This window comes from Canis aureus, chromosome X, assembly GCF_053574225.1.
Source record: "Canis aureus isolate CA01 chromosome X, VMU_Caureus_v.1.0, whole genome shotgun sequence".
NCBI classification, from domain to species: Eukaryota; Metazoa; Chordata; class Mammalia; order Carnivora; family Canidae; genus Canis; species Canis aureus.
Window position 1 is genome coordinate 44,802,964 of NC_135649.1, and position 21,369 is coordinate 44,824,332.

At 38.1% G+C, this 21,369-nt stretch overlaps 1 protein-coding gene across 1 annotated transcript in view; it reads right to left on the reverse strand.

Moving 5' to 3' along the window:
• Positions 1 to 21,369, reverse strand: part of IL1RAPL2 (interleukin 1 receptor accessory protein like 2) — a 1,262,761-nt gene that overhangs the window by 28,823 nt on the left and 1,212,569 nt on the right. Inside the window, exon 8 of the mRNA XM_077887847.1 lies at positions 6,432 to 6,577. Within this exon, the coding sequence (XP_077743973.1) occupies positions 6,432 to 6,577 (146 nt within the window). The remainder of the gene's footprint in view (positions 1 to 6,431; positions 6,578 to 21,369) is intronic.

Consider the following 21,369-nt stretch of genomic DNA (forward strand, 5'->3'; position numbering starts at 1 on the left):
GTTTTGCCAGCACCATTTATTGAAGAGACTGTCTTTTTCCAGTGGATAGTCTTTCCTGCTTTGTCGAATATTAGTTGAACATAAAGTTGAGGGTCCATTTCTGGAATCTCTATTCTGTTCCATTGATCTATGTGTCTGTTTTTGTGCCAGTACCACACTGTCTTGATGACCACAGCTATTGGGACTTCATCAAGATAAGAAGCTTTTGCACAGCAAAAGAAACAGTCAACAAAACTAAAAGACAACCTACAGAATGGGAGAAGATATTTGCAAATGACGTATCAGATAAAGGGCTAGTATCCAAGATCTATAAAGAACTTATCAAACTCAACACCAAAGAAACAAACAATCCAATCATGAAATGGGCAAAAGACATGAAGAGAAACCTCACAGAGGAAGACATAGACATGGCCAAGAAGCACATGAGAAAATGCTCCACATCACTTGCCATCAGGGAAATACAAATCAAAAGCACAATGAGATACCACCTCACACCAGTGAGAATGGGTAAAATTAACAAGGCAGGAAACAATAAATGTTGGAGAGGATGTGGAGAAAGGGAAACCCTCTTGCACTCTGGGTGGGAATGTGAACTGGTGCAGCCACTCTGGAAAACTGTGTGGAGGTTCCTCAAAGAGTTAAAAATAGGCCTGCCCTATGACCCAGCAATTGCACTGCTAGGGATTTACACCAAAGATACAGATGCAGTGAAACGCTGGGACACCTGCACCCCGATGTTTATAGCAGCAATGTCTACAATAGCCAAACTGTGAAAGGAGACTCGGTGTCCATCGAAAGATGAATAGATAAAGAAGATGTGGTTTATGTATACAATGGAATATTACTCAGCCATTAGAAATGACAAATACCCCCCATTTGCTTCAACGTGGATGGAACTGGAGGGTATTATGCTGAGTGAAATAAGTCAGTTGGAGAAGGACAAACATTATATGGTCTCATTCATTTGGAGAATATAAAAAATAGTGAAAGGGAATAAAGAGAAAGGAGAAAAAATGAGTGGGAAATATCAGAAAGGAAGACAGAACATGAGAGACTCCTAACTCTGGGAAACGAACTAGGGGTGGTGGAAGGGGAGGTGGGTCGGGGGTGGCACTGACGGGGGCACTTGATGGGATGAGCACTGGGTGTTATTCTGTATGTTGGCAAATTGAACACCAATAAAAAATAAATTTATTAAAAAAAACTGAAGTCATAGAAAAAGAGTAGGAAAATGGTTGTTAGGGGCTGGGAGTATGGGAGGAAATAGGGAGAAATTGGTAAGAGGGTACAAACTTACAGTTGTAAGATGAATCGTGTTGAGGATCTAATGCATAACATGGTGACTATAGTTATTAACATTGTATTATATAAATGAAATATGCTAAGAGGGCAGAACTTAACATGTTCTTACCAAAATAAATAAACAAACAAACAAACAAATATTTTAAAAAAGAAGAAGAAGGTAAATATTTGAGGTAATGGATATGTTAATTAACTCTTGGAGGGAATTCTTTCACAATGTATACATGTATCAAAACATCACGTTGTGAGAGGAGGGGCAAGATGGCAGAAGCGTAGGGTCTCCAAATCACCTATCTCCACCAAATTACCTAGATAACCTTCAAATTATCCTGAAAATCTATGAATTCGGCCCGAGATTTAAAGAGAGAACAGCTGGAATGCTACAGTTAGAAGAGTTCGCGCTTCTATCAAGGTAGGAAGACGGGGGGAAAAAGAAATAAAGAAACAAAAGGCCTCCAAGGGGGAGGGGCCCCGCAAGGAGCCGGGCTGAGGCCGGGGCGAGTATCCCCAGGACAGGAGAGCCCCGTCCTGGAGAAGCAGGAGCTGCACCAACCCTCCTGGACGGAAAGGGGCTCCCAGGGAGTTGGAGCAGGACCTAGGAGGGCGGGGATGCCCTCAGGCTCCCTGGGACACTAACAGACACCTGCGCGCCCAGGAGAGTGCGCCGAGCTCCCTAAGGGCTGCAGCGCGCACGGCGGGACCCGGAGCAGCTCGGAGGGGCTCGGGCGGCGGCTCCGCGGAGGGGGCTGTGGGGCGGGAGTAGCTGGGGGGGTGTTGGGCAGCGGCTCCGTGGAGGGGGCTGCGGGGCCTCGGGAGCAGCTCGGAGGGGCTCGGGCGGCAGCTCCGCGGAGGGGGCTGCACGGCCGGGAGCGCGAATCCAACAGCGCAGGCTCCGGAGCACAGGGTGCCGGGACACAGCCCAGGATCCGGCCTCCCCCGGGACAGGCAGAGGCCGGGAGGGCCCAGGACAGCAAGGACGCTCCTGCCCCAGCTGAGCAGATCAGCGGCCCTGCCCCGGAGCCTCCAGGCCCTGCAGGCGGAGACCTCCGGAGTTCCTGCGGGGGCTGAATCCAGGGCTCCAGAGCTGGCCGCCACCACTGTGGTTGTTCCTCATGGGGCCTCACGGGGTAAACAACCCCCACTGAGCCCTGCACCAGGCAGGGGGCTGAGCAGCTCCCCCACATGCTCACACCTGAAAATCAGCACAACAGGCCCCTCCCCCAGAAGACCAGCTAGACGGACAAGTTCCAGGGGAAGTCAAGGGACTTAAAGTACACAGAATCAGAAGATACTCCCCCGTGGTTCTTTTTTTCTTTTTTTTTTTTTGTTGTTGTTGTTGTTTTGTTTTGTTTTGTTTTGCTTTTTGATTTGTTTCTTCCCCCCACCCCTTTTTTTCCTTTCTTTCTTTTTCTTTCTCTTTTTCTTTTTTTTTCCTTTTTTTTCTCTTTCTCTTTTCTTTCCTTCTTTCTCTCCTCTTTTTCTCTTTTTCCCAATACAACTTGCTTTTAGCCACTCTGCACTGAGCAAAATGACTAGCAGGAAAACCTCACCTAAAAGAAAGAATCAGAAACAGTCCTCTCTCCCACAGAGTTACAAAATCTGGATTACAATTCAATGTCAGAAAGCCAATTCAGAAGCACTATTATACAGCTACTGGTGACTCTAGAAAAAAGCATAAAGGACTCAAGAGACTTCATGACTGCAGAATTTAGAGCTAATCAGGCAGAAATTAAAAATCAATTGAATGAGATGCAATCCAAACTAGAAGTCCTAACGACGAGGGTTAACGAGGTGGAAGAACGAGTGAGTGACATAGAAGACAAGTTGGTAGCAAAGAGGGAAACTGAGGAAAAAAGACACAAGCAATTGAAAGACCATGAGGATAGATTATGGGAAATAAACGACAGCCTGAGGAAGAAAAACTTACGTTTAATTGGTGTTCCCGAGGGCGCCGAAAGGGACAGAGGGCCAGAATATGTATTTGAACAAATTCTGGCTGAAAACTTTCCTAATCTGGGAAGGGAAACAGGCATTCAGATCCAGGAAATAGAGAGACCCCCCCCCCCAAAATCAATAAAAACTGTTCAACACCTCGACATTTAATAGTGAAGCTTGCAAATTCCAAAGATAAAGAGAAGATCCTTAAAGCAGCAAGAGACAAGAAATCCCTGACTTTTATGGGGAGGAGTATTAGAGGAACAGCAGACCTCTCCACAGAGACCTGGCAGGCCAGAAAGCGCTGGCAGGATATATTCAGGGTCCTAAATGAGAAGAACATGCAACCAAGAATACTTTATCCAGCAAGGCTCTCATTCAAAATGGAAGGAGATATAAAGAGCTTCCAAGACAGGCAGGAACTGAAAGAATATGTGACCTCCAAACCAGCTCTGCAAGAAATTTTAAGGGGGACTCTTAAAATTCCCCTTTAAGAAGAACTTCAGTGGAACAATCCACAAAAACAAGGACTGAATAGATATCATGATGACACTAAACTCATATCTCTCAATAGTAACTCTGAATGTGAACGGGCTTAATGACCCCATCAAAAGGCGCAGGGCTTCAGACTGGATAAAAAAGCAGGACCCATCTATTTGCTGTCTACAAGAGACTCATTTTAGACAGAAGGACACCTACAGCCTGAAAATAAAAGGTTGGAGAACCATTTACCATTCGAATGGTCCTCAAAAGAAAGCAGGGGTAGCCATCCTTATATCAGATAAACTAAAATTTACCCCGAAGACTGTAGTGAGAGACGAAGAGGGACACTATATCATGCTTAAAGGATCTATCCAACAAAGGACTTAACAATCCTCAATATATATGCCCCGAATGTGGGAGCTGCCAAATATATCAATCAATTATTAACCAAAGTGAAGAAATACTTAGATAATAACAGACACATAGATCAATGGAACAGAATAGAGAACCCAGAAGTGGACCCTGACCTTTATGGTCAACTAATATTCGATAAAGGAGGAAAGACTATCCATTGGAAGAAAGACAGTCTCTTCAATAAATGGTGCTGGGAAAATTGGACATCCACATGCAGAAGAATGAAACTAGACCACTCTCTTGCACCATACACAAAGATAACCTCAAAATGGATGAAAGATCTACATGTGAGACAAGATTCCATCGAAATCCTAGAGAAGAACACAGGCAACACCCTTTTTGAACTCGGCCACAGTAACTTCTTGCAAGATACATCCACGAAGGCAAAAGAAACAAAAGCAAAAATGAACTATTGGGACTTCATCAAGATAAGAAGCTTTTGCACAGCAAAGGATACAGTCCACAAAACTAAAAGACAACCTACAGAATGGGAGAAGATATTTGCAAATGACGTATCAGATAAAGGGCTAGTTTCCAAGATCTATAAAGAACTTCTTAAACTCAACACCAAACAAACAAACAATCCAATCATGAAATGGGCAAAAGACATGAACAGAAATCTCACAGAGGAAGACATAGACATGGCCAACACGCACATGAGAAAATGCTCTGCATCACTTGCCATCAGGGAAATACAAATCAAAACCACAATGAGATCCCACCTCACACCAGTGAGAATGGGGAAAATTAACAAGGCAGGAAACCACAAATGTTGGAGAGGATGCGGAGAAAAGGGAACCCTCTTACACTGTTGGTGGGAATGTGAACTGGTGCAGCCACTCTGGAAAACTGTGTGGAGGTTCCTCAAACAGTTAAAAATAGACCTGCCCTACGACCCAGCAATTGCACTGTTGGGGATTTACCCCAAAGATACAAATGCAATGAAACGCCGGGACACCTGCACCCCGATGTTTCTAGCAGCAATGGCCACTATAGCCAAACTGTGGAAGGAGCCTCGGTGTCCAACGAAAGATGAATGGATAAAGAAGATGTGGTTTATGTATACAATGGAATATTACTCAGCTATTAGAAATGACAAATACCCACCATTTGCTTCAACGTGGATGGCACTGGAGGGTATTATGCTGAGTGAAGTAAGTCAGTCGGAGAAGGACAAACATTATATGTTCTCATTCATTTGGGGAATATAAATAATAGTGAAAGGGAAAATAAGGTAAGGGAGAAGAAATGGGTGGGAAATATCAGAAAGGGAGACAGAACGTAAAGACTGCTAACTCTGGGAAACGAACTAGGGGTGGTAGAAGGGGAGGAGGGCGGGGGGTGGGAGTGAATGGGTGACGGGCACTGGGTGTTATTCTGTATGTTAGTAAATTGAACACCAATAAAAAAAAATAAAAAAAAAAGAGTTACAACTACTGACCTTGTTGACTAAATCTGTTCTATTGCTCTATAGCTTAGACAACAAGAACACTGACTGAGAACATTTGTTCTGTTACATTTACATAAACCTTTGCCAGATGCACACATACAGAAATATTTAGCTTTTTTCAGTAATCAAGAGTTGTGGCAGGGTAAGAACCAATCTCAGAAGCTGTTCCAGCTGCTGGGATTGTTGTTCCTATATTTGCTTTTATCTCCTTTATCTGTAAATTTAGTTTCTTTTCTTTGTCCATTACATACAATTTCCACCCTATCTGGAACCAAATTTACAGAGGGATTTCCATAAATGCCAAATTATTTTAAAGGTTATACACCTGCCAGACGCCTCTTAACACTAGGTCATTATCATGAAATATTGTTTACAATCTTTATTATAACAATTATAAGAATATTATGATAGAAAAAAAAGAATATTATGATAGTCTTCATTATTTTTATTTATATTTTAGTCAGGGAATTAAAAAGTGGCTTTGCTTCTTATACAATAACAAAATCTTTAGTTTTTCACTTAAGCAATATAAGATGGTGAAGTACAGAGAAAAATTTGAATGTCAATACCTATCAAAGTTAATATAACTCTTATAACCCAGGTACATTTTATCTCACCGAATTTAACACATAACAACGTTTCATTTTATTTATCTACATCCTAATGGGTAGAAGATTATAGGCATTTTATGTTAAAATCCATAGCAAAAGAGATATTTTTCCTTAAAAAGACAAAATGCTCAATAGAAGTTCATGCTAAATGATAAAATAAGGCTAAGAAGCATATTTAACTTCAATAGTTACTTGGTAGTTAAACAAACCATAGTAATAGTTATAAAAATAAATACCCTTTTTACGCAGCAGAACACTGGCATGTTTCCGTCCATTTCGGTTTTCCACATGGCAGGTATAATTTGCCAGGTCAGCCTCCACCACTGAATCAAAGATGAGTGCCAATTCAACTTCTTTTTCTCCAAGATGCTCTTTCAGGAGCCTGAAATAAAGACAGTACTCTTAGTTGAATTGGTTTGATGTGGGAAGAGAGCAGCCATGCAAAAATTGCAGATGATTATGTAGCTGACAAGGTCTCCAGTGGGCATGGAGAATCTTGAGTGGCTTTTATGTATGGAACCTTCAACAAGAAAACACAAAAATTTACTCTTGATGTAAAGATTAGATGGAAAAGGATAAAAGTGAGGAATTCACTCAGCAAAAAGTAATATTACCATACCAGTAGGCTTTGATAAATGAAGCTGACATGATTTGTGTGGCAAAAAGGAGGAAACATTGGGCTCCATGTTCTAAGCTGAATTTATGAAAACAGATTAGGTTTTTGCACCATGCCATGAAGGGAAAAAATCAATAGATGTAGTGTTTGTATTAGAGGTTAGAGTTTTGGCAACAGAGGGTCAAAAGGTAAAGAAATGAGCCTTGAAAATGCTTGCCTTATAAGAAGTAAACTGAAAGTGGTTAGTGTATTTCTATCCCCAAATATCCATGAGAAGTCTATTCTTTACTTTCCTCCTGCATTTGTCCAATGAAGGCATACGCTCTGTGCCCTAACCTGCCAATGATGCTAGCCCTCTGTCATGGCCTTGCCTTTTCCAGACACTGCTCCCTGTTTGTCTTTCTTCTTTCTCCCATCACAGGGAAAACACTGTCCTATGTGACATTTTCTCATAGTCCTGGTTTTTGCTTTCTCAAGTGAAGTTGCAAAGGGTCGTGGACGGTCAGGAATAGGTGTTCTTTACAGAGGAAATGAGTTGCCAGGAACCTATCCTAGGAGTGTGCTTCCTGTTTCTTCAGAGTTAAATTCTCACCAATGGACAGCTGACTCCTGACTGAGGTGAAAGTGGGTATCCTGCTGACTTTTCTGTCTCCTGCTTTTTAAAAAAGATATGTATGAAAAAAAAAGATATGTATGTATGTATGTATGTATGTATGTATATATGTATGTATTTAACTGACTGAGCCATCCAGGTACCCCTGGGATGAGGTTCTTAAACACATGTGTTGCAAGATAGAAATTTGGAGCACTGGAGTTAATTCTCATATCCTTTTTGGACACCTGATTATGAATGCAGAGAAGAACCCTCTAATTTACTGGCATTTAGCATAAAGTTGGAAAAGACAGCTATGCTCAGAGAAATTTGGGTTCTAAGTATAGGCCTCCAATTTACAAGTTCGAGCTGGATCTTTACAAAGTCATTAAGTCAATGGTGCCTTAATATAACTCAGCTTTAAGTTGGGAAAAATACCTACCCTACTTAACTTTGTTGTGAGGGTAAAATGGGTTAAAGTAATTTAAAAGGTAAATAGCGCTGTACACATGCAAAGGAATGCAACTAAACATCAACATTTCATTATCAGATTTAGATTGTTTACATTTTGTCTCCTACAAAAATATATTTTTAAAGATTTTATTTATTTATTTGTGAGAGGCAGAGAGAGAGAGAGAGAGAGAGAGAGGTAGAGACATAGGTGGAGGGAGAAGCAAGCTCCATGCTGGAAGCCCGATGTGAGACTCGATCCCCGGACTCCGGAATCATGCCCTGAGCCAAAGGTAGATGCTCAACCGATGAGCCACCCAGGCATCCCTACAAAAGTATTAAATTGATATTTATTGATATTTAAAAATTCAGTTGGCCCAATCTCTTCTGGTTCCACTTTGAGAGAAAAAAGGCTTAAAGTTGGGTTGGTGGAGCAGAGTTCCTAGAATCTGAGAGTCTCCCACAGTGAAATCTGAAGCTCAGATTATATTCCAAAATACACATGTTTTTAAAAAGCTCTGTTTCTGTATCCTTCCAATGATACACATATCTGGGAGTTGATAATACTGGCATTTGTAACTTGAGTAAGTCTCTTGCCCTTTACATTAATGTACCATTGCTGAACTAGACAAATGTAAGAATTTTCTTAACCACATTCTATTGGTAGTCTTTCTATTAACTTTCTTCTTCCTGGATAAAGTTAGAATTTTCCTCTCTCAACCTATACCTAACCAAGGAAAAATGGGAATTTGCTGTCTTCAGGATTTATATTGAATTTTACTTTCTCCATTTTCTCCCTGTTATGGGTAAATCCCACTACACTCAATTATTTTAGTTCTGTGTAACCTGCAATGGAAGAAGCCCCTTTAGTACCAGAAGCTGCTTAAACACCACAAATTAAGTTTGATTTAAAGCTTCATGTGCAGGGCAGCCACAGCCTCTGCCAAGCATGAAGCAGAAAGCTGATCCTGTCCTTCCAGACCAAGCCTTTCCCCTCTTAATTTCTAATGCAGTTTCCAAAAACAGCTCCTCACAGGCTGCAGAAAGAATCTGAAGGGAGTAATTGAAAAATGATCCTTCGTCCATCTATTAATATATATGAGGTGTCTTCATTATCACTCTTGAAAATCTAGAAGTGACTTGCTTTATGGGAGTTAGAGTCAGCTGATGTTTTTATCCACAAATCACTTAGTAGAGCAATCATAATTTCCTAGCAAATACTGATATATACATGTATATAACAACCTACCAATGATTCTTTGTCAATCCTCTACTAAGTGCCTGGCTCTGGGCTAGACATTTGGTGTAAGATAAATATAAACATTAAAAGACCAGGTTCCTGGGGTGCCTGGGTGGCTCAGTCAGTTAAGTTTCTGACTCTTGATTTTGGTTCAGTTTTTTTTTTTTTTTTTTTTTTTGCCTTCTATGTTGTATAGTTTAAAAGCTTTATTCCCCCCCGCCCAACATGAGCAGATAAGTTTCCTATTCATTCAGCTGGAAGTTTCCTTCCCATAGTTAGTTCCCTTTAATGTGGACTAGGTCATTGTTGGGGAACTTGCTCTGTCCTAGGGAAAGGGGGAGATTTCAGAGACACACACTGAGCTAATCACAAGCAGAGGCAAGGATCTGACCCGGCAGCTGCTGAAAGAGTCTAGAGGTCAAGGTGTGTGTTCAGCTAGGGGCCTGGGCAGGCCGGGGCGCAAGCCTCCCCTCACCTGTTGCAGGTGCCACCAGGCCCCTCCTCGCAGATGTGCAAGGGTCTGAACCCTCAGATCTCAGGGTCATGAGGTTGAGCCCTGCATTGGGATCTGTGCTGGGTGTGGAGCTTGCTTAAGATTTTCTCTCTCCCTCTCCCTTTCCTCTGCCCTTTGTCCCATTTGTGTATGTGCACATGCATGCTCTCTCTCTCTCTCTTTAAAAAAATACCAGGTCCCTGCTCCCAGTAAGCAGTAAAATTTAAACAAGAGACAAGATCTACAAGTTGAAAAAATATAGACATAATGAAGTGAAGAAGAGTGGTACAGCCATGCTTACAAAGAGGTTTCAAAGAAGGGAGAGACTATTTTGACTACATTAAAAAGTAAAGGCTTGAGAAGAATCTTCCTAGACAAAAGGAATAAAGGAGTGTTTTTTTTGGATGGAAGACAGAAACAGGTTTTGGCAGAATATATGAAAGAAAGACACCAACGAGACTGGTTTTGGAATGGAGGATACAAATGAGGGGATCCTGGGATATACTTCAAATAACTTCAGAAGCATTTTATTCCAAGGATTAACATCGAAGGTAAGTTATATGCAACAACAAACACTGGAAAAATAAAAAAATAGTAAGTTCAGGTGACAGAAATCACCACCTTCAAAATTTTTATTTACTCAAGACCTATTCTTAAAAACTAATACTAAAAAGAGTTTGGAAGTTGTCACTCATCCTTACAATAAGAAAAACAGCCGAAGAAAATTAAAATGAACAATTCTTAGATCTATCAGAGAGTTGAGGTCACAGGGCAAACTCTCACCCTGAAACTTGAGACGGAGGCAAATACTGAGAATCATAATATAGTGGGAACAGAAAACAAGGACCAAGAGCCAGTACAGGTAGAAACAAACTATAACTGATAAGTCACTATAGGGCCACTACACACAAGTCTGAGAGTTTAAAAACTCCATGAAATCTAATCTTTGGGATACCCACATTTTCAAGAGGTTTGTTTCTAGGAGCCTTACCAGGATCTTAGGGGAAGATCACAGAAAATTTTCCCTATGTTTCTGTCAGGGGAATTTAAAAAAGCAACTATCCTGAAATGAGCCCAGAGCATTCCCTTCTAAACAAAGGCCTCCCCCAAAGGGAAACTCTTTTATCAGAGCCTAAACTACTTGAATTTTACCAAACCTAGCCTACCTGAGGGAAATGAAATACAATACCCAACTCCAGCCCCCCTCAAACTTTCTTGTCTCACTTAAAAAAAAAAAAAAGGAGGAAAGCTGAGAAGCAGTTGTGAAGGTCATAGCTCTGAGGCACAGGCTCACTAAAAGACTGAGACTTTATCATAGGATTATAGAATGCTTACCACCACAGCAATCAGGCTCCTGTATAACAAGGGCTTTCAGCTGAAAGAACTGCATAGCTCAGACCCTATTTAAGAAGCAGTCTCTAGGAAAACACAAAGAAAACAGTAGAGACATAAACAAGTACATTAAAGGATATCTTATCCTCTTACACCTACAACTATAGCTAATAGTAAGCACAGCCTAACAACACAAACATAAAATCTCACTCTGAAAGCCTGTTTACCTCAGTTCCTTTTATCCGATACATAATATGGGTTTGCAACAACAGAATTACCAAAAACATGTTAAAAAGAAAAAATAAGAAAAAAATAACAACCCCCCAAACCCCTCCCAAACAAAACCCAAAGAACACAGTCTGAAGAGACAAAGCACACATCAGAACTATATTCAGAAATGGCAGAGATTTTGAAATGATCAGATTAAGAATGCAAAATAACTATGTTTAATATGTTAAAGGATCCATGAGAAAAGTGAACAATATATATCAACAGATGGGTAATGTAACCAGAGAGATGGAAACTCTAAGAATCAAAAGAAAATACTAGAAATAAAAACACAATAAGAGTAATAGAAATAAAGAATGCTTTTCATGGGCTCATCAGTGATGACAGAGCTGAAGAAATTGTGATCTTGAAGATACATCGATAGAAATCTCCTAAACTAAAATGTAAAGAGAAAAAGATATGAAAAATGGAATAAAACATGGAACTCTTAAAGGATAATTACAAAAATAATAAGATACATATAATGGAAATACCAAAATGAGAAGAAAGAAAGGAACACTTAGAAATTTTTAAAGTATTAGAGCTGATAATTTTCCAAAATTAATGAAAGACTCCAAACCACAGATTTCAGGAAGCTCAGAGGATACTAAGCAGAATGAATACTAAAAAATGCACACCTTGATGTATCATATTGTAACTGCAGAAAATCAGAACAAAGAGAAAATCTTGAAGTGATGCAGAGGAAATATAAGTACCTATACAAGAACAAGAATACAAAATACATTAGACTTATCTTTAGAAGCCATGCAAGCAAGAATAGTGGAGTTAAATATATGAAGTGTTGAAAAAAATGACCACCAACCTAAAATACTGTATCCATCTAAATTATTCATCAAAAGTGAAGGAGAAATAGAGTTTCTCAGACCAATAAAAATGAGGGAACTTGTTGCCAGTAAACCTGTCTTGCAAGCAGCTTAAAAGTTTTTCATAAAAAATGAAAATGATATAGGTCAGAAATTTGGATCTATAAAATGAAAAAAAGTGTTAGAGAAGAAATGAATGGAGATAAAATATTTTATTTTTTCTATTCATAATTTATCTAGCATGTAACTGTTTGTTTAGAACAACAATAGCAATAATAGCAGTTATAAGAAAAACAAGTTCTGAGGAACTATTACACAGCGCAGTGACTATAGTTAACAATATGGTATTGCATATATGAAAGTTGCTGAGAGTAGATCTTAGACATTCTTATCACATTTATTTTTTCTAAAGATTTTATTTATTTATTCATGAGACAGAGAGAGAGAGAGAGAGAGAGGCAGAGACATAGGCAGAGGGAGAAGCAGTCTCCATGCAGGGACCCCGATGTGGGACTCAATCCTGGGACTCCAGGATCATGCCCTGGGCCGAAGGCAGGCATTAAACCACTGAGCCACACAGGGATCCCTCTCATCACATTTAAAACAAGAGTTAATTATATTAACTGTGTGAGCTGATGGATGTATTAATTACCTTGATCTTGATAATTATTCTACAAGGTATATATTATCACATTGTACACTTTAAATATATACAATTATATTTATGAATCATTCTTAATAAAGTTGGAAATTTGAAACACAATAGCATCAATGTATTTGGTGATTATAATTTGTGTGTAAGTGAAATTAATTACTGTTATAAGGTACCTACACTACCTGTGAAGCAGTATAGTATTATTTAAAAGTGTACTTAGATTAGTTGTAAATATATATTGTAAAGTGTAGGACTACCAGTAAATTTTTTAAGAGTACAATTGATATGCTAAGAGAGAAGAGATAATAAAAGCACATAAAGTGCTCAGTGAAACCAGAGAAGCCACTAAAAGGAAATTAAGAAAACAATTCCATCCATTGGCAACAAAAATAATAAAATACATGGGAATAAACTTAAACACAGAGGTGAATGATGTGTATAGTGAAAATTATAAAATGTTGATGAAAGAAATTAAAGAAAACAGATAAATGGAAATACGTCCTGTATTCATATATTGGAAGAATTAAGATCGTTAAACTGTCTACACCACCCAAAGTGATCTACAGATTCAGTGTAATGCCTATTAAAATTCCAATAGCGTTTTTTTACAGAAATAGTAAAAATATACTAAAATATATGGAACCACAAAAGACCTCAAATAGCCAAAATAATCTTGAACAAGGAGAGCAAAGATGGAGGGATCACACTTCCTGATTTCAAATTTTATCACAAAGCAACAGTTATCGAAACAGTATGGCTTAGTATAAAAACAGACATACAGACAGAACTGTATAGACACCAGAAATAAATCTACAATCTACGATCAATAGATATTCCAAAAGCATGTCAAAAATACACAATGGGGAAAGGATAGTCTCTTCAATAAGTAGTATTGGGAAAACTTTATATCCACATACATAAGAATAAAATTGGACCCTTATCTCACATCAGATACAAAAGTCCAGCCAAAAAGGATTAAATACTTAAACATATGATCAAAATCATAAAACTGCTAGCAGAAAACATAGGGAAAAACTTTCTGACATTGGCCTAGTCAATGATTTTTTGTATATGATACCAAAAGCACAGGCAAAAAACAAACAAACAAACAAACAAACAACAAACAGACAAAAAAGAAAGACAAGTGGGATTGCAACAAACTAAAAAGTTTCTAAAATACCATGTGATCTCACTTACATGTGGAATCTAAAAAAATAAAAACCCCACAAGCTCATAGATACAAAGATCACATTGATAGAGAGGCAGGGGTTTGAGGGGTGGGCAAAATGGGTGAAGGAAATTAAAAGGTACAAATGTCCAATTACAAAATAAATAAGTGATGGGGATGTAATGTACAACATGGCAAGTATATTTAATAATATTGTGTTACATATTTGAAAGTTGCTAATAGATTAAATCTTAAAGTTGCTCATTACAAGAAACACAAATCTGTAACTATGTATGGTGACAAATGTAGCTAGACTTATTGTGGTGCTCATTTTGCAATATGTACAAAAATAAAATCATTATGTTGTACACCTAAAACTAATATAATGTATGTCAATTATATTCTATCAAAAAGGAGTGGTTAAGGGCACCTGGGTGGCTCAGTCGGTTAAGCATTTGACTTGATTTTGGCTCAGGTCATGATCTTACGGTTGTGAGATAGAGCCCTGTGTTGGGCTATGCAGTGGGTGTGGAGCCTGTTTAAGATTCTTTTTCTCCCTCTTCTTTTTCCTCTCTCTGGAAAAAAAAGTGTGGAAAGGTAACTTAGGGAGTAGGAGTAAAGATTTGCAAACCATATATCTGATAATGAGTTAAAACATATAAGGAACCCTTACAACTCAATATAAAAACAAAATAAAACAAATAAGCCAAATAACCTTATTAAAAATGGGCAAAGGACCTGAATAAATATTTCTCCAAAAAAGTCATATAAATGGCCAATGGGAATATAAAAGTTGTTCAACTTCACTATCATCAGGAAAATGCAAATCAAAATCACAATGATATATCATCTCCCACTTGTTAGATTGCCTTTTATCAGAAAGACAAAAAATAAAAATTGTTGACCAGGATATGGATAAAAGAGAATGCTGTACACTGTTGGTTGGAATATAAACTGGTGCAGCTCCTATAGACAACAATAGAGATATTCCTCAAAAAATTAAAAATATAACTACGATATGATCTAGCAATCCCACTTCTGGGTATAAATGCAAAGGAAATGAAATCAGGATCTCAGATATTTTCACTCTCATGTTCATTGCAGCATTATATAATAGCCAAAATATGGAAACAACCTGTGTCCATCAATAGATGAATGGTTTTAAAAAAAATGTGGTTTATATATACAATAGAGTATTATTCAGTCTTAAAAAATAAGTAAAAGTTGTCATTTGCAACAACATAAAGGAACCTGAAGAATAATATGCAAAGTGAAATAGTCAGTGAATGAAATATACTTTATGATATTATGTCACTTATATGTGGAATATAAAAACACCAAACTCATAGTAACAGAATAGAATAATGGTTACCAAGACCTGGAGGAAGAAATGGAGAGATGCTGGTCATTCAGTTATATGATGAATAGTTCTAGAGACCTAACGTATAGCATGATGAGTATAGTTAGTAATAAGTGTACTGTATACTTGAAATTTGCTAGGAGAGTAAATTGCAAGTGTTTTCACCATGCACACACTCAAAATTGTAACTATGTATGGCGGTGAATAAATTAATTAATTTGATTATAGTTTAGCTTGATTTGCAATGTATACATATACCAAAACATTATATTATATACCCTAAATATACACAATTTTTATACTCATACTTCAATGAATCTGGACATTTTTTAAAAATCTAGCATGAAATAAAGCGAAGAGTCTTGATTCCCCTAAACTAACATAAAATAAAACATCTAATCCTAATTACCATTCATCTTAAATCAAATTGAGTCTGCTTGTGATGTCTAGGTATACTGCAGTTTCTGAGTTATTATGAGTATGAGTAACCATTGTCCAGGAATGAGGATTGAGAATATCAAGAATAGGATTATGTTTAAAAAAAACCTCTTAGGGCAGCCCCGGTGGCGCAGCGGTTTGGTGCCGCCTGTAGCCCGGGGTGTGATCCTGGAGACCCGGGGTCGAGTCCCACGTCAGGCTCCCTGCATGGAGCCTGCTTGTCCCTCTGCCTGTCTCTCTCTCTCTCTCTCTCTCTCTCTGTCTCTCATGAATAAATAAAATCTTAAAAAAAAAAAAAACCTCTTAAACAAAATATTTCTTTTAATGTCATCTTCAGTACCTATTAAAGACTTAGTGATCAGGATCAAGCTTATAGTCTGACAAAATCAGATTTATTGACTGAATACATGGAAGATGGGAAACTTCAGAGTAACTGTGGATCATTCCTCAATTGAATGTAGGAAGAAAGCATTTTTGGTAATGTTTAGATTTCCACTAAAAGATTCTGAGTAGAGTCTAGGAAAGCCCTGATAAATTCTGGATTGGTTGGGATTTTTAAGGCAGGCTTGGGGGAAGGGAAGATTGACCAGGGGTTGAGAACTGTCAGGAGGCAAGGATGACTTAGCAATTGGGTATTTCCAGTAATATATGAAAATAGCAAAGCAGGTCTAGGGCATCACTGGTAAGAAAGCAGTAGTCACTTAAATGAGGTGGGGTTGTTATGGCATTTTACAATTGCTGCATGACCTTGGGAGAAACAGTGCTTTCTGTTAACTTCGCAGCTGGCTTTATCTGTCTGTCCTCCCAGGCTGATTAATAGTAGGGCTGCTTATTCTTAGTCCAGACTGATTTTCATTCTTTCAGTCCCAGACAAGTTTTGACTCTACATCCTAAATATGGAGTACAACAAGACATTCTGTGCAACTGAGGATTCTTGCTAGTTATGTTTTGATGAATTCAGTCTAGCTCTACTGGAACTGTAAACAAACTGCCCAGGACCATCTTTTCCTCAGTCTCTAAACCAATTTTTTTAAAATTTTGTCAAATAAACTGATACTATTTATCTCAGATGACTATCATGAAAATCCCAATGTAATTTAGGATGCCAAAATGCCTTTGCAATCTACTGTGTAGTAAATAAAACATGAAGAGGAATTATTAGTATTTATTATTATCATTATTATTTGCAAATTGTAGATTCTTGTCTAGAGTAGCTTATAGGACATTATATTTGAGACTGGGCATCTGGAGTATGCTCAGTAAAAGAAGAGATATAACAAATATGTCTTACGTAGGCTTTAAATATTTTATGCATAGATCAAGGCTAAGATCCACTGTGGAATTAGAACTGTGAATAGTAGAGTCATCATTCCTCTAAAATTCATCCTTCAGATAACTGGCAATTAAGACTACTCCTAGGTAAAACTATGCTGCTTATGAAATTTACTTTTCCACTGAAGCCTCCTCATGACTTACAAAAATCTACATCCACATATACATCATAAGATTTGAAACTTACTTAAATCAAAAGCAAAGTGATTGATCACTGTTCTTTCTTCTAATGAGACAAGATAAGAATGGGGGAAGAGATGGGATGTGCGTGTGCGTGTGTGTGTGTGTGTGTGTTAGCTCAATGTAAGGAAGGCCGGAGCAGACGGAGTGCTTCAAGGCACTAAAAAAGTATGGTGGGAAGTTACCAAAATGGAGCACATTATTTTGCCTTGGGCTGCATGAGACTTCAATAGTTTATATTTGGGGGACAAACTACATATTAACAGCTCCATATTTTAGTTGATTAGTTATTAGAAGGCTATTTGGGATCTTTATATGTAGGCACACTTTATTTTAAGAATAAAGTCTTTTCATACATGTACCACATTCCCTTCTTTGTTAAGAACATTTTACTCATTCAAGAAGAGGGTGTTATGCTAAAGAAATGAAAACAGAAGGTCAGAAAGTGGTGGAAGTAGGAGTGAAGAAACCAAAACTAAAACCAAACAAAACCCATATACAACTGGTAGCCTTTAAGGAATTTAAAGTAAATAAAATTATTTTCATTTTTAAGAAGCTTGTTTGAAAAACCTTAAGATCAATCGAATATGTTTTTCAGCGCAAGAATTATGAAACACTTGGTAAATGTTTTGTGGTATTGCCAAAGGGAAAAAAACATTAGATATTGATAGGAAGATTTGTAAAGTGAGATTTATAATAAAAAAATTACTCTCCATTGGGGCAAAGCAATTGCAATGAAATTCATGCAATCTCCTTTGACAATCAGATCCAATTCATAATCTTGCAGGCAAGCGTAGAAACTATTTTTGTTGTTTAATAGGACGAGTTCAATTTCTCTGACATTTTTTATTAGCACTGTGCAATACATACCTCACTAGAAAGCCATTTTATTTTTTAATTTTTAAGACTCTGGTAAGATTAATTAAAAGGAAATCATCTACATGGAGCTGGATTGGTCTTTTGAGAATGCTCACACCCACCAAAGACTATACTCCTTTTTATCTCTTATGCTATTTTGCAAACTTTTCCCATTAGCTTTAACAGAGGGTCAGAAATTAGGATGTTCTTTCCTAATGATGATTTCCATTGGGTCTCCTCCCAACGATTACTTGACTTCTCTGAGTAGACATGGTAGAGCCTATAGAGAGCAGCTTGTTGCAATGACTTTAAACTGGTAGATAAAACTAACCAAACTTGCACAATTGCAGCTTATGCTACTACACGTACCAAATTCCTTTTAACATCCCTGCAGATGACATCTTCTGGGGTCATTGTAAAATCTGGGATGCAGTTGTATGAAATAGACTGGCAGTTGTGAATGTATACTACATTTGGGTTCAGATTTCCTTAAGGCTGTCTCTTAGCAACATAAGAGAATTGGGAGGCCTATGCCAATTTCTGCTAAAGGGACATAAAGGAGAATCTGTGTGCACAGAGTGGAGTCTGAGTGCTTTGACAATAGGTTGCAAGTCAGGAGATGCAAGGAGCCACTGTGGTCAAAGTAACCCAGAGAGAAAAAAAAAGTAACCCAGAGAGCAGACAAATGATAACTCTAAAACCCTCCACAGGATTTGATCAAATATGCTAGTTAAGCTTGCAGAGGGACTGCTTTGTACATAAGTTGAACATACTGTAGTCTGAGTTACATTATTTCATCAAGCCTTTGGTAAAGATCCAAGGTTTTTCCCTAGGTAGAATTTTTTTCAAAGTTCTCTATTCCTCAGGGACAATAGTAAGAAAAAAAAGTTGCAACACATACTTCTAGGATCAAGCTGATGCTCAGGAAATTGAGAACCTAGGCAGTGTGGCCAGTCCTCCTGTCAGACACAATGTCTCTATGGCAGGTTCTCCACAAATCAACTGCTTGAGAGCAATTTATTTACATCCACACTTCTCAGATCTATGGAGCAGTGAACTTCTGACATGCACACACAACATTAGAACTATGAATCAATTAAAATATGAAGCAAATACAATATCCTGAGGGAAAGCCATGCATCCATAAGAAAATTTTGTTTCCAGAAATGCTTTTGAGAGGAATCCTCAACTTAACATTTCAGCATTCTACCATCAGAACTGGTTTCCTTGGAGAAAAAGTGTAGGCTATGAAAGAATGCAGATCTCTTGGTAGAACTAATGATATTATTAGCATTTTTAAAAAGATTTTACGCATTTATTCATGAGAGATACAGAGAGAGAGAGAGAGAGAGAGAGAGACAGGCAGAGGGAGAAGCAGGTTCCATGCAAGGAGCCCGATGTAGGACTCGATCCCAGGTCCCCAGGATCACACCCTGGGCTGCAGGCAGCGCCAAACCGCTGCGCCACTGGGGCGGCCCCTAGCATTTTAAAAAATTATTTATTTATTTATTTATTTATTTATTTATTTATTTATTTATTTATGAGAGACAGAGATTGAGAGAGAGAGAGAGAGAGGCAGAGGCAGAGACAGGCAGAGGAAGAAGCAGGCTCCATGCAGGGAGCCTGATGTGGGACTCGATGCTGGGTCTCCAGGATCATGCCCGGGGCTGAAGGCGGCGCTAAACCGCTGAGCCACCCAGGCTGTCCCTATTATTAGCATTTTTTAATGAAACTATCAAATTTGTTACAATCTGCCATGCTGTTTAAAAATCTTATATGCGGGGATCCCTGGGTGGCTCAGCCTTTACCCAGGGCGCGATCCTGGATTCCCGGGATCAAGTCCCACGGCGGGCTCCCGGCGTGGAGCCTGCTTCTCCCTCCTCCTGTGTCTCTGCCTCTCTCAATCTCTCTCTCTATGTCTATCATAAATAAATAAATAAATAAATAAATAAATAAATAAATAAATAAATAAATCTTAAAAAAGAAAAACATGTGCTTTCTTTCAAGGACATTGGCTTTGAAGGCTAGAGGACAGAATCTAGTAATTAACTCCCGTGTTAGCATAAATGACCATATCCTGAAGGAATTCCTGCACCCACACAAGCTCTCAAATAGATCAGGATCATATAATTAATATTACAAAATTGCTGACTATGTATTTATCTTGGTTAGGAATCCTTGCCTCTTCGTTTACACTTCTTGAAGATATCTTTAGTTAGCTAGCAGGGTTTTGAAAATTTTTCAAAAGAAGCTCCACGTTACTTAACTCCATTGCAAACATAGATATGTACCCTTTTATGGGGAGAGTTGGGAAGAGTGGAGAAAGAGAATATAACACAATCAAATAAACAATGGCATTTTGCAAGTCCTGAAAGGTAGACTTCCTACTGTGCTATCTGGTTGGTTTGTTTGCATCTAATAAAACAGCTTGGACTAGACTGAACTGTTTCATATTGTATGCTTTGTCTCTCACCATTCTAATCATTTGCTGGTAGAGAGCAGCAATAGCGCCTAACTTTTCTTTTTTAAAATGGTATAAACAGTTTGGAATATAGTTTGGCAGACTCTTAAAAGTTAAATAGCCCTGAAGAAAAAAAAAAGAAGAGTAGGTAAAAACTAATGAAATTTGAATAAAATATGGACTTTTGTTAATGATAATATATCAATTTTGGTTCATTATGTAATAAATGTAACAGAGTAACTTAAGATGTTAATAACAAGGAAAGCTGGGTATGGGGTATGTAGGAACTCTCTCTACTATCTGCTATGGACTCAATGTTTGTAGCCCTTTTCACTAGCAAACATTCATATATTGAAATTTTAACTTTTAATATGATACTGTTAAAAGTTGGGGCTTTGGGGAAGGTGATTAGGTCATGAGAGAGGAGCCCTAATGAATGGGATTAGTGCCCTTACAAAAGAAACTCTGAGAGTTTTCTCACCTTTCCATCATGTGAGGACATGTGAGGGTATAGTGAGAAGATGATCATCTATGAATGAGGAAGTAGGCTCTCATCAGACATTAAATCTGCTGGTACCTTGATCTTGAACTTTCCAGTCTCCAGAACCAGAAGAAATAAATATTTGTTGTTTAAGCTACCTCATCTATAGAATTTTTGTTATAGCAGCCCAAGCAGACTAAGATCTCACCTTCACATTTTTTTCTGAAAATCTAAAGTTATTCTAAAAAAATTGTTCTTAAAATAGAGCTAAAAAAATGAACTAATAAAGAAGGTACATCTACTATATATTTCAGGCACTTCATGTTTTGGTATTTACTCAAGAAAAAGGAAATATATGGGCATGAAAAGATGCATAAGTGAATGTTCATAGCAGCTTTATCTGGAATAGCCCTTAAACTGGAAATAA